This window comes from Giraffa tippelskirchi, chromosome 5, assembly GCF_054371585.1.
Source record: "Giraffa tippelskirchi isolate mGirTip1 chromosome 5, T2T-mGirTip1v1.2.pri, whole genome shotgun sequence".
Taxonomy (NCBI): domain Eukaryota; kingdom Metazoa; phylum Chordata; class Mammalia; order Artiodactyla; family Giraffidae; genus Giraffa; species Giraffa tippelskirchi.
The window spans coordinates 110,096,482-110,109,828 of record NC_137279.1 but is presented as its reverse complement, the minus strand read 5'-3'; the positions used below and the strand labels follow the sequence as shown (position 1 = coordinate 110,109,828).

General features: G+C 36.3%; 1 protein-coding gene across 50 annotated transcripts in view; it reads right to left on the bottom strand.

Moving 5' to 3' along the window:
- ST7L (suppression of tumorigenicity 7 like) overlaps positions 1-13,347 on the bottom strand; it is a 190,540-nt gene that overhangs the window by 102,037 nt on the left and 75,156 nt on the right. For 34 of the 50 annotated variants that reach the window (XR_014054750.1, XR_014054756.1, XR_014054758.1 and 31 more), the window contains one exon: positions 13,208-13,347. Coding sequence is in view for 41 of the 50 variants with exons in the window: in XM_081493557.1 (XP_081349683.1) it covers positions 13,208-13,347 (140 nt within the window). In the remaining 9 variants the exon portion in view is untranslated. Of the gene's footprint in view, positions 1-11,424; positions 11,937-12,975 lie in introns of those variants that run through there. The other 16 variants (XR_014054751.1, XM_081493559.1, XM_081493558.1 and 13 more) reach the window with 3 other exon arrangements.

Genomic DNA, 13,347 nt, shown 5'->3' with positions numbered 1-13,347 from the left:
TCAAAGTCTCTGTGTATTAATATAATGTACACAAGGATGGGGATGCAGGAGGTTCATCATTCCTAGAACCGTTAGGCTTACTGGGTGACAACGTATGGAATCAATAACTACAAAGGAACAAAATGGTTTAAGCAACAGACTGAGAAACAGAATTCTCAGAATAAAGGAATCAGGTGAATGAGATTAATCAGACTTTCTACAGGAGGTGGCTTTTGAGCAGGATTTTTAAAAGATATAGTATGTTTTGGTTGAGAACAGACAGAGGAAAGCATTCTAAATAGAAGGAACTGGTTTATGCTGAAACTTAGAAGCAAGAATGTGCAAGCAATATATAAGGAATTTCAAGCAAGTACATATTATATACACTGGGGAATACAGAGAAATTAGAATGCTGAGATCCGGGCTTAAATAATGTGAGGTGACTACATGTGCCCAGATTGTCAAATGGCTCAGAGTTCCCTACAGAGCCACACAGCATCTTGATCTATGTCAGTAAACACCAGGGCAGCTATGGGAAAACACAAGGATGAGTCCATCTGTTACAGATACAGGGACTAGAAGAGAGCTACACTGTAAAGCCCAACAAAATGCTAAATACTGTTCACTCTAGCTCCCTATCATTTGAGATTCTGGGCTAAATAAGAGCTATCAAATATCCTATCCAGAACTGTGATGCATTAATGTAGGCTTACAGGTCTAGAACTTGGTGTAAATCAAGCCAAATCAAACCATTCTTATGAAATTAGAATGTAAAAAAGACATTCTTTAAAAATAGAAAATACATGTTTCTTTCCCTGACTCTCAAACTTAAACTTGACTGGTCTCCTATACTGCATTTGGCACATTGGACTTTTGAGGCTAGCACATTCATCAGAGCTGAGTGAGCTGAGGCCATAGTGAAATGGAGGAGAGCTATGAAATCAATTCACTGAGTGAGAGGATGGTTCTGGTGAGAGTTGGACCATAAAGAAGGCTGAGTGCTGGAGAACTGAGGCTTTCAAATTGTGGTGCTAGAGAAGACTCTTAAGAGTCCCTTGGACTGCAAGGATATCAAACCAGTCTCAACTCTAAAGGAGATCAACCCTGAATATTTATTGGAAGGACTGATGCTGAAGATCCAATACTTTGGCCACCTGATAAGAAGAGCTGACTCACTGGAAAAGACCCTGTTGCTGGGAAAGACTGAGGGCAGGAGGAGAAGGGGTTGATAGAGGATGAGACGGTCGTATGGCATCACTGATTCGTATGGCATCACTGATTCAATGGACGTGAATTTGAGCCAACTCCAGAAAACAGTGGAGGACAGAGGAGCCTGGCATGCTGCACTCCATGGGGTCACAAAGAGTCATACACAACTTAGCAACTGAACAACAACAGCAACAGGCTGCTAGGGCAACAACCAAAGATAAGATACAAATTCTCATTTCATAATCTTCAAATTAGGTCTCTGGCTTCTTGCACTTGTTGAAGGTAAAAACAGAGCTATTTGTTGGGCTTCTGCCATTTTTTAACTGAACTTTCCTAAACTCTGAGGATAAAAACCACAACGGCAACCCTGTTCTTCCACAGCACTTTTCTGGTGCCATTTTCAAAAACAGAATATTGAAACGTGTGTGTGTATACATATATACATTTGTGTATATATATATATATATATATATATATAATATTTATGAACACTGAATAAGCCAAAAGGTGAGCAATATATTAAGTTTCTGCTTTACTTACCTGGCACAATTTAGTGCTGGAAGGGAAGCAACCACTTAACAGTGATAGCATTTGTTGGTATCATCTTAGTTTTTTCCTCCTCCCCTAAACAGTTTATAAAAGGTGATTTCTGAAATTCTTCACAATAGAAAAGCTCAAGGGTTTATATTCAACTGTGACACCACTATGAATTCATTAAGAAGCGTGTTTCAGGTTGCACTATAATTTCCCTATGTAACATAAACCCATGGAATCTGACATAAGCTGATTGCTCATGCTGGTTATTTTATTTACATTTCTGAATGGAAGGGATTTCAATACTCATAAAATATCTAACTTATTATTTTTCATCTGTTCTCCCAGAGCAGCTATTATAAAACAGGCATAGAAACAGAAGTCTCAACTTGTATGACTGGCTAAGCAACCAGGGAAAAGTTACTGCTCAAAAGCAATGTTTAAAAAAAATAATTCAATATGGAACTTGAGACCAAATGAGATATTATTACTCTCAATACTATGAAAAAGATAAAAGTTTTTTTTTTAAGTGTTCATTATGTTTGTTGAAGTCCTATGGGAGTAGGAGGTAGTCCATAGGAATTCAAGGGGCCTTAAGTCTACTTAAGTCTTTCTCTAGAGACCTAATGTTAGCAGACACAGCCTAGTATAAATGAGAACACAGATGAATGGATAAGAGTTGGGTCCTTACAACCCAGAAACATGAATACACCTTCTAACCAGCAGGTTACAAATCAGACTCCTGAACTGGAAAATGCCATCAGGCATTTAACTCATTATTTGGAGATGTACGTTTTGTTCACCTACCCAAAGAATAATAATTTCCACTTATTCCAGCATATATAGCAAACTTAGATAAATTACTAGAGAAGTAACAATTACAAGAAAACTCCAAAGCTGGATCTTCAGTCTTCTGCCTAAGTCTGTTCAAATCCTTCCACTTTCTCCTGCTGCCTCACTGAGTTAAGTCAGTACACTCCTCGACCCTCTAGTACAACCTTAGGCCTCCTCTTCCACTCAAAAGACTGTCATCATTTTACCACATCTAATGATTACATGCCGAACAGTATAAATTCCCCAAGGACAGGTTCTGTGCCTGTTTTTAAAAATATTTTAATATGTATTCCAGGGTTGTATCTCCAATTATCCAGTTAGTACATATACTGACTGAACCCAATAAAGATAGGAAATCTTTTTCAGTTGCTTAGAAAATCTTGACAGTTCCCCTTATTAAAAGGTAGAATTGTCCAGGATTCAGAATTGATCAGCAAAATTTAGCTTGGAAGAGAGGGAAAAAGCAGCTTATTTTAGTACCTTAACCCAATATCCTTTTATTTTTCTTAATTAACCTGATATACTTCAAGAATCAGTCACTGCAGGGTGCAGCTTTGACATGAACAGTGGGCTCTGGGAAATTCTGAGTGCTTCTTTCCCCTTCTTTCTCACATGTCCACAGAGGCACATAATTTTAGTCCTGACTCTTCACTGTCCCATTCTCTTTCACAATGGCTTCAAACTGTTTCATTTTCTAAACCAGGATTGTCCTTAGCCCTTATTAATCTGTCATTATTAGGAATGAGAGGATATAGAAAACAAAGATAGAAATTAATGAGTATGGTAGGCTTTCAACAGTATGTGAACCGTGAACTTCCAGATGTTCAAGCTGGTTTTAGAAAAGGCAGAGGAACCAGAGGATCAAATTGCCAACATCCATTGGATCATCAAAAAAACAAGAGTTCCAGAAAAACATCTCTTTCTGCTTTATTGACTATGCCAAAGTCTTTGACTGTGTGGATCATCACAAACTGTGGAAAATTCTAAAAGAGATGGGAATACCAGACCACCTGACCTACCTCTTCAGAAATCTGTATGCAATATATGGAATTTGAAAGATGGTAACAATAACCCTATATGCAAGACAGAATAAGAGACACAGATGCATAGAACAGTCTTATGGACTCTGAGGGAGAAGGTGAGGGTGGGACGTTCTGAGAGAATAGCACTGAAACATGTATATTATCATATGTGAAACAGAACATCATTCCAGGTTCGATGCGTGAGAAAAATGCTCAGGGCTGGGGCAATGGGATGACCCAGAGGGATGGGATGGGGAAGGAGGTGGGAGGGGGGTTCAGGATGGGGAACACATGTAAACCCATGGCTGATTCATGTCAATGTATGGCAAAAACTACTACAATATTGTAAAGTAATTAGTCCCCAGCTAAAATAAATAAATTTATTAAAACAAAAAAAGAAATCTGTATGCAGATCAGGAAGCAACAGTTAGAACTGGACATGGAACAACAGACTGGTTCCAAATTGGGAAAGGAGTACATCAAGGCTGTATACTGTCACTCTGCTTATTTAACTTATATGCAGAGTACATGATGAGAAACGCTGGGCTGGATGAAGCACAAGCTGGAATCAAGATTGCCAGGAGAAATATCAATAACCTCAGATATGCAGATGACACCACCCTTATGGTAGAAAGCAAAGAAGAACTAAAGAGCCTCTTGATGAAAGTTGAAGAAGAGAGTGAAAAAGTTGGCTTAAAGCTCAACAGTCAGAAAACTAAGATCATGGCATCTGGTCCCATTACTTCATGGCAAATAGATGGGGAAACAGTGACAGACTTTATTTTTTTGGGCTCCAAAATCACTACAGATGGTGACTGCAGCCATGAAATTAAAAGACGCTCACTCCTTGCAAGGAAAGTTATGACCAAGCTAGACAGCATATTAAAAAGCAGAGACATTACTTTGCAAACAAAGGTCCGTCAAACTAGACAAAGGTCTAGTCAAAGCTATGGTTTTTCCAGTAGTCATGTATGGATGTGAGACTTGGACTATAAAGAAAGCTGAGTGCCGAAGAATTGATGCTTTTGAACTGTGGTGTTGAAGAAGACTCTTGAGAGTCCCTTGGACTGCAAGGAGATCCAACCAGTCCATCCTAAAGAAAATCAGTCCTGAATATTCATTGAAAGGACTAATGTTGAAGCTGAAACTCCAATACTTTGGCCACCTGATGTGAAGAACTAACTCATTTGAAAAGGCCCTGATTCTGGGAAAGATTGAGGGTGGGAGGAGAAGGGGACGACAGAGGATTAGATGGTTGGATGACATCACCAACTCAATGGACATGAGTTTGAGTAAACTCTGGGAGTTGGTGATGGACTGGGAGGCCTGGCGTGCTGCGATTCATGGGGTCACAAAGAGTTGGACACAACTGAGCGACTGAACTGAACTGAACTGATAGTAGGCTTTAACCTTACGGCATCCACTATATATGAATCTGAAGGGTGACATTTTGTATTTCAATCTTGAGTTGTGGAGCACTTCATTTTTTAATAAATTCTAAACTGTTTAAATGAACATAATGAATACCACTGTTTACAAAAACATGAACTTCATCAGTCTGGTGTAAAGACAAAAGTCTTTCATCTCTGATATTTGAAAAATAATAAAATAAAGAGAGAGACCTCTATTTACTCTTCTTTGACTGAAAGGAATCCTAACCAAATAAATTCTTCTAAAAGGAAAAAGCCTTTATCAGTCTAGATCGACTATATGGGTCACTAAATTTTATGTGAGGAGTGTGAAAATATTAATAACTCATCAGTCACTTCCAGTCAAGTGAATGAATCTGCAAGGATGAACTAATTTACTCTTGCAGCAGCAGCCTCTGTCTTATACATCTCTTGCCTACCTCAAACCCCTACCACTAGACTATGAGTTACTTGTGAATATGGGTTGCATTTTATATTTCATAAAGGTGCCCAATAAATATCTGCTCATTGAATGAATGAATGAACAAATTTGTTATTAGTAATATCTTAATACAATGAATTCAACATTAAAAACTTATGGTATGTTACAGGATAATCATTACCATATTATAGCATGTTAAAGAGCAACAGTTAACATATTTTTAAATACTGAAACTCTTTAAAAACTAAACTTTGAAAACAAATTAAGATAAGCTCTACTGGAATCTTTTCATCCAATAAGCCAATATTGAAAGAAGAATCTTTTCAGGGTATCCAGGTCTCTGAACTGCATGTTCTAGTGCTGTTTTTTTTTTTTTTTTTTGCTTTTTTTAAGAGTCAGTATTACAAAGCTAAAATACACCAAGAGTAAATTAATAAGAAAAATCTACACAGCTAGAGCTTTGTTGAATTAGAATTCCTGGGCTCCCAATCAGGGCTAAATCCCAAAGGGATCAGAGTCAAGTAAATAAAAAATCCATCTGAATTTTATCAGAGGGCAAAGTTTCAACTTTGAATACCCCAGCAACCAAGGATGAATTATGTATAAGATTAGTAAAGTGCCTTCATCCACACCCCAGCCAGAGAACATTCTTCTATCTCACTGTGACTGAAGGAAAAGCAGCAGTGTATTTGCCTGCCAAGAATAGTTGTGGCTATACTCTAGATAGAAGTTTAACAACACCGAAGGATTAAAATTTAATAGTAAAGCTGCTGCTACCTGGGAGTAAAAGCTTGAACTCTGGCATCAGAAAGAAACTGGGACTTCAGCATGCTGAATAGATGAAAACAAGAGCTGCAAAGTGCCTAACAAAGACTATGAGAGTATGTTCCCTTCTTAAATTCTTCCCCAAACTGCTTCTTTCTCTGCATATCCTATTTATAATATGCAAGAGTGCTCAATGGGAATATAGTCCTTTTCTACACTTTGAATAGTACATATACATTTCATTTCCAGAATGCTTGAAATTATAGGATGAGGTTAAAGGGTGATTATGTGGTCTGAATTCTCTGAATATCAGTTCTCTTAGTTTTGTTGAACATCACCTGAAGCCCAGATAATTTCTTTTCTTGAAGCTGGCAGTTGAGACAGACATAGGCAATCTTAATATTAATTAGAGAACTAAGAGAGATTATTTTTTCCTCAAATTCAGATAGAATACCATTAATAGCTAATCTTTCACTGAGGCCTTATCTGCGTTAAGGAACACATTGAAGTTTCCAATGTATTGTTACAACTGCTAGGAGTACATCTGTTACCTAAAAATCCCACTTTAGAAAAACAAAACAAAACAAAAAAACAAAAAAGCCCCATGAGTTATGTTATTTTAGCCCAAACGTTTATTCTGTTCAGTTGAACTTCCCCTCACAATCTTTGACAAACTTCACCTTTGATTTTGAAAGCAAAGTGATGCTGGAACATAAGATACAGCTTTTAGTTTATATTAAGCTTTTTTTTTCTTTTTTTTACCATTTCAAAGAGTTAATTAAATTCCCTCTGAATCACTACAAATGAGTGCCTACTGTTTCTTCAGTATTACTGCACATTTTAGACAATTAGAAAGGCTGAAGTTCTTTATACAGTTGTATGAGTATGTGATATAAATGACCAGTGTACTTTAAGTGATTTACTAACCAGAATAGCAATGAAATTAAAGTGAACCAGTTTAAAGACAAAAAAGCAAATGGGCTTTATTTTAAAACATCAGACTTCATCAAATAGGCTTATACAATGAAAAACATTTCCAGGTAGTTTATTTGTCTACTTAGATCTTTTCAGTAAGCACTTCTGCAATCTAAGGGCCCTTTCTACTTTCTGACAATCCATACTGGCCTCTTTATTTAAAACTCTTCTCCAAATTCACCTCCTATAGGAAGACACTAGTAAGACCACTTTACTGTCATCATTCCATCAGTCTATAATTCCTTCAGGATTACTATATTTGGTTTGAAATTTATTTTTCTGTACTTGTTTTGGTATAAGTTGAGTGGTGACATATTTTTGAAACCAAATATATATGCGACTAAAGGACTATCTGTTGTGTGATTTCAAAGAACTCTTAACTTGATTGGCTCAAACCTCCTCATCACACAATCTGTCCTCCAATGCCTCTGGTAAGAACTAATGAGAGTGTAAGTATAAACTTTTAAAAAAGAAAACTAATGAAGTCTACGTTACTCCTGGTTTAGAATTATAATAAATTAATTAGTTGTACTAACTTAGTTCTTTTGAGCATTAAAAATATGATTGGTGGGGGAAGGAGCAAAATTTCACTCAAGAAAAACGCTAAAATAACTATTCCTCAAGATTTTAATTTTCCTCTGTACCCCATTATTCCTTCCATTTAGAGGACTATGCTGGGTCTGCAAAGATCTTTTCTAAAACAAAAATCAGCAGGTTTCCTAATATGAATTCTAATACCACTAGTGTTACAGATTTGGAATGAGTGATTTACATCAATATCCTGGCACAACTCTTCTACCTGCTATGCAGTCCATTTGCCTCAAGTGCTAATGAATAATAATAAATATATTCACAGCAGTTAGTGATAGAGTAACTTAGACTTTGGCACTGAGGCTTTCACTTTGAGGGGGGCAAAGATGATTAAATATTCTGCCAAATGAATTCAGGGAGAGCTTTTATGAATTTCATACTTGTTAAGCACGTGTTATTAGGGAAAGAGGGTGCTTTCCACAAACTTCAAAACTGAATTAAATCCTGGGGAAAGGATATAGACATGCAATAAAAAGTACATTGCCCTAGCTTTTATTCTTTCTTTTTTGTCTTTGAAGAGTTCAGTACTTAGAAAATTTGGATGAAGAAGAACATTAGCAATTCCATAAATTTCTCATTCTTGTTCTTTTTGAAGGAGAACAATGAGGATGAAGTATGAGAAATTACCCTTATAAAAAGCGGAGAACAACTTTTCTCTTGCTATAAATATCCCAGTTAATTAAGAAAATCAAAATTGGAATATTCCAGACTGCCCAAATAAAGACTTTAGTGGCACTAACAATGGAACAAAAGTGTAAACATTTAAAATTTTTGACCTATTACAATAGATTCATTTTATTATCAGGCTATTCTCTGGGAAATACCTCAGATATATTACTGTGGAAACAGCATGTTATAGAAGAGTATTTTCCCGGAATTTATGCTTAGTTACAATTCAAAATGTTTTTAAAACTGTATTAGTTCTTGAAAATAATTCATTTTCGAAGTGAAGAAACATTCTAATTTCAGTTTAATTTCTGAATGGGGCCCTAGCTACTTAGAATGCAATTCTCTTAGGGTTTTAGTAAAGTTAGATGAAGAATATAAAACACCTTTCACCTGTAGACAGATTTCATGTCACTGGTTATGACAACAGAAAATTAGGAACTTTTAAACTGATATATATCAATACGTGGTTATAATTGTCTATCAACTCCCCTAGTTATAAAGACAATCTTTGTCCTTGAAAAAATTATAATAATGGACAAACCTTCTCAAAAGTTCTCGTTACTATTCAGTAAAACACACTTGGCATTTATACCTGCTTATTACTTTTTAAAATGTAATTTAGGGAGAGAAATGTTAATTATTTTGGGGAAGGGACTGAAGAAATCCCAGTGAGACATTCTGTAGAGAGGTCTTTTGTTAGTGTAACATCTGACCTTCTATATCTTTGGAAATCATGCAACTTGGCTAATGTAGTCCTTAAAGAATTAATCAAGCAGATTGTTAGGCCCTAGTTACAGTGAAGCCAGCCAATTATGAGTTGCTCAGAAATTCATCACTGGCATGTCCAACCACATTTTCCCACATAAAGATTAGTAGAAATATGTGGAAACGGGGCCCATTCCCACCCTAGCACAGCTACAATATGTGTTCAGTGAAACAAATTTTAACCAAGTTTTGCCTTAGTGAAACAAATAATTTATCTGAAAATCTTTTTAATTTCTGTCTTTACCCATAACATCTTATCTGCCAACATTGCAAATGCTGCCCCGTTTAGTTAAAACCCAACTAGGGATTTTTATATTCAAACACAAAAGCACTAAAGTCACACGCCACAAGCCTGAATTTATCTGTAAGTTAATGAAATTTCCAAACACCATCTTCAGTCTTTCCACTGTTGTAATAACGCCCTCCCAAAGCTTACTAAGAAGAAAGCTTTTCTTGCAAGAGAGGAATGAAAGGAGTCAGAGTAGATGAAGATTGGTTCTCTAAGGAGAGGCCAGTGCTGCTCTTAAATAAAGAAGCGCCTTTCAGATAAGCAGAATCAGATTCCAGTTCATTGGTTTGCTGGCTACCCTTACTTTGAACTCTCATATTTAACCCAGCAGGCTTCAAAGCAGGTGAGAAAATGACCTACCACTTAAAAGTAATTTTTCCTTTTTCAGGAATTCTGGCCTTAAGAGACTATCAGCTCTGATATCAGCACATTCCACATCTCCAGGGATTTATGCAATTTTTTTTCCAATGCTCTATGTCGACTGTCAAGCTAAGTTTTCATCTCAGCTAGGAGAAAAATCAGGAGAAAAAGTCCTAATGTGCTGAAGATGAAATCTTTTTCCGTAGCTTTATATCATGCAAAAGAAGAGGCACTAAAACACTAACCATTCTAGTTCATTCCCTTCCATTTATCTAAATCTGATGTTTAGTGAGGATTACTACAAATTACTAATCCCTAGCACCTTGCTTCACAAAAAAGCAATTTTTGTAACAAATGCATTTTAACAAATTCAGACTGACTTTACTCTAGCATGTGAAATAATACAAGAAGTTATTAGATGAAGAAGACACAATGGCAACAATGGAAGGAACTAGGAAATTTTCTTAAACTGCTTTCCCTTACTTAATAGAAGAATAAGTATGTTTCAAAGATTCTTCATTGATTTCTATACTTCATTGATACTGTACTTGGCTATCAAATATCTGACTTAACTAAAAATTTTTAACACAAGCAGTTTGCAACTTACCAATGGGTTCTGCTCTATAAGGCAGTTTGCTAGTGCCTAGAATTTGAAATATTTCTTCACTTTCTGGTGCACATAATGTACCAGAAGTATAGTACTAAAAGTATTGTTTAAATGATACCTAACAGCCATTTCTACTACTATTTCTATGGAAAAATGCATTTTTGGTTTATTAGTAGGACATAGCTCTTCCAAACATGAAGGGGGTAGGGTTTCTCACTACAGCTGCACTTTGGTAATGATGATGACAATGACGATGACAACAACAGCTAACTCCTACTTTTTACTGTGGGCAGACACAGTTCTAAACTCTTGATAAATTTTAAACTCATTTAGCCCTCACAAAAACCCAAGAGGTAGTACTATTCTCATTTTACAACTTGGGGGTGGGGAAGGTTAAGCAACTTACCCAAGGTTGCACAACCAATAAGTGTCACAGCTGAAATCCAAAGCAGAACAGTCTGGCTCCAGAGCCTCTGCTCGTAACGACTCTACAATCTTGTCCCTTCTCTACCTTGATAAGGTGGCACCATCCAGGAATTCTAAATTCCTCTATTGGGGGTAGAGTAGAGCAAGGGTTTCTTAAGTTTTAAATGTATATAGAATCCTCTGAGGATCTTGCTTCTAACAAGGTCCTGCGTGGTGGTAATGCTCCTGGGGCAGAGACCACACAATATTAAGAGGTAAGAAGAATGTGAACCTCTAGTTCTCTTGCTGTCTATCTACTAGGGTAATTGTTTATTGAGTTTATAAACTAGAGTCTGCCTGAATTGTTTTCATTTCCCCTTAATTTTTAAATGGAAACAGCCCTTGGAACTGCTGCATACAGAATATTGATTTGCAGGTACTTTCAGTAAATACTTAACTTTTAGGAATTTAAACTGTACATGTAAAGGCCATAGGGGTAAAATCTGGCTATAGAAGTTTGCTGTCAGGCACATTTTAAACACTACATACCAGCAACACATACCAAAAGATAGTAAACAAATGTCTGTTTATTGTTCATCAACTAGAATCACAGTAAATTAATAACTTTTGATCTAAAAAAGAAGCTTCAACTTTCAAATGGATAAGTATTCATTCTCAGACACTGCTAGAAGCTTGTGTTATGTAATCCTAAAGCCTCTTTTGGTGCATCAGAGATCTCTTAGGTAAAGGCAGACACTATATACTAACACTGATGGGTACAGCAGACAGTGAGTACACTCCACATTAATTTTAGCCAGTACCTCACGGAAGGACACTGCTAACAATTACTATATCTCTACTCCAGATTCTAGATCTCCCTCCTCTCTCTATTTTACCTCCTTCCCACTGCCCTGAGAGACCATCTCTCCCACTGCTTTTCTATGATCTCAAATACACAGCTGCATATTTTTTTCTGCTTCTTAAATGGACGAGATTCTCTGTTTAGTCAATTTTTTTCCATGCCAGATTACACAGTGAGGTCATTTCAGTTTGAGACACATACACTCGGCAATCAGCACCACTGCAAGCAACAGAGTTATGGTGTGATCAGTAAGCTTTCTTTTTATACTAAAAGGAAAGTAGAAGAGTCAGTTTCCAACCCAAATATCTATACTCCCTGAACAACAGTAAAAAGTCATCCTTCTTGAAGCCTGACCCAGAATCAACTATAGTCTCAAACTCAGGCCTACAGCCAGTGGCAACTTAACACATTATAATAGTTGACCTTCAGGGAAAAAAGAGAAACCAGTGCTCTCACTACTGGTGCCAGAAGAAAACCAGCTAATCTTTAAGGCACAAAATAAACTATTCTTAAGGCAGGAAAAGAAAGTGTGAGGACACAGAGAGTTATAATGGAAGCACATTAGAGAAAAATATAGAAACTGCATTACCAAATAAAGGCTAATATTTCTATGGTTCTCAGTGCTTTTCTATTTGGGAGTATAATGAATTAACATTTTCTTTTTGGGTTTGAACTCATTACTTGGTAAAAATACAAAGATGTACAAGACATGTCTTTTTTATTAGGCTTAGAGACTTAAAGGGACTTCTCTTTGGTAATTTTGCTTTGAGTCAGTGACATTAATTAATAGATTTATGTAGAAAAGTTAATAATCACAGGATATTCTCTTTAAAATCAGTCCTCAAGTACTTTCTGGACCTGAGTCAGGAAATGGGGAAGCAGTTCAAAACTAAAGGTTAAAAATGAAAATAAAAGTCTGTACATGGTTCTACACCCAAGGTTGGGAAGATGAATAAGAATATGCAGAATAATAACAAGGAGGACTTTTGAGTGAAGGGGCACATTCTGAACCCAGGACAAATGCCTCAACGGTCCTATCTTACCTACTTATTCCCTATCCTAGCTGTACTCTTGAATATAACACTCAGCAAATCCTCAGAACTAATGATTTCATTTAAATGGAAAAACCAAAAGGCTTTTGTACAAAACAAGGAATTTTTTTTTAAATGCCAAAGAAAATGCATTTAAAAGGGCTGGATTATTCTTTAACTAGTAACAAGGTCATGTTTACCACCAAAAGTGATCTACAAAGACCAGCTTTATAATTTATGACACTGTATTTTCAAAACTTCTAAGCAACAAAAATATAGCTCAAATCACCAAAAACTTATGTTTGACATATTTATGACAGCAACTTTACAAATCAATTCCTGTAATTTACTTTATAACAAATATCTTCCACTGCTCAATTGGTTTAGCACAAACAGATCAGAAATGGTTTCTTGTGTGTTTTACAAATATTCTACACAAGTCTTTGAGATCATACTTACAGCTTTAGCAAAAACACCCATGATTTCAGGAAACTGGTGTGTAAGAAAAGCTATCATTGCTGTAGAAGAACATAGTCCTGCTGTGAAATGGATGAAAAAAGGAATCTCCTTCTTTGGGTAAACAGAAACATGATGAAAGG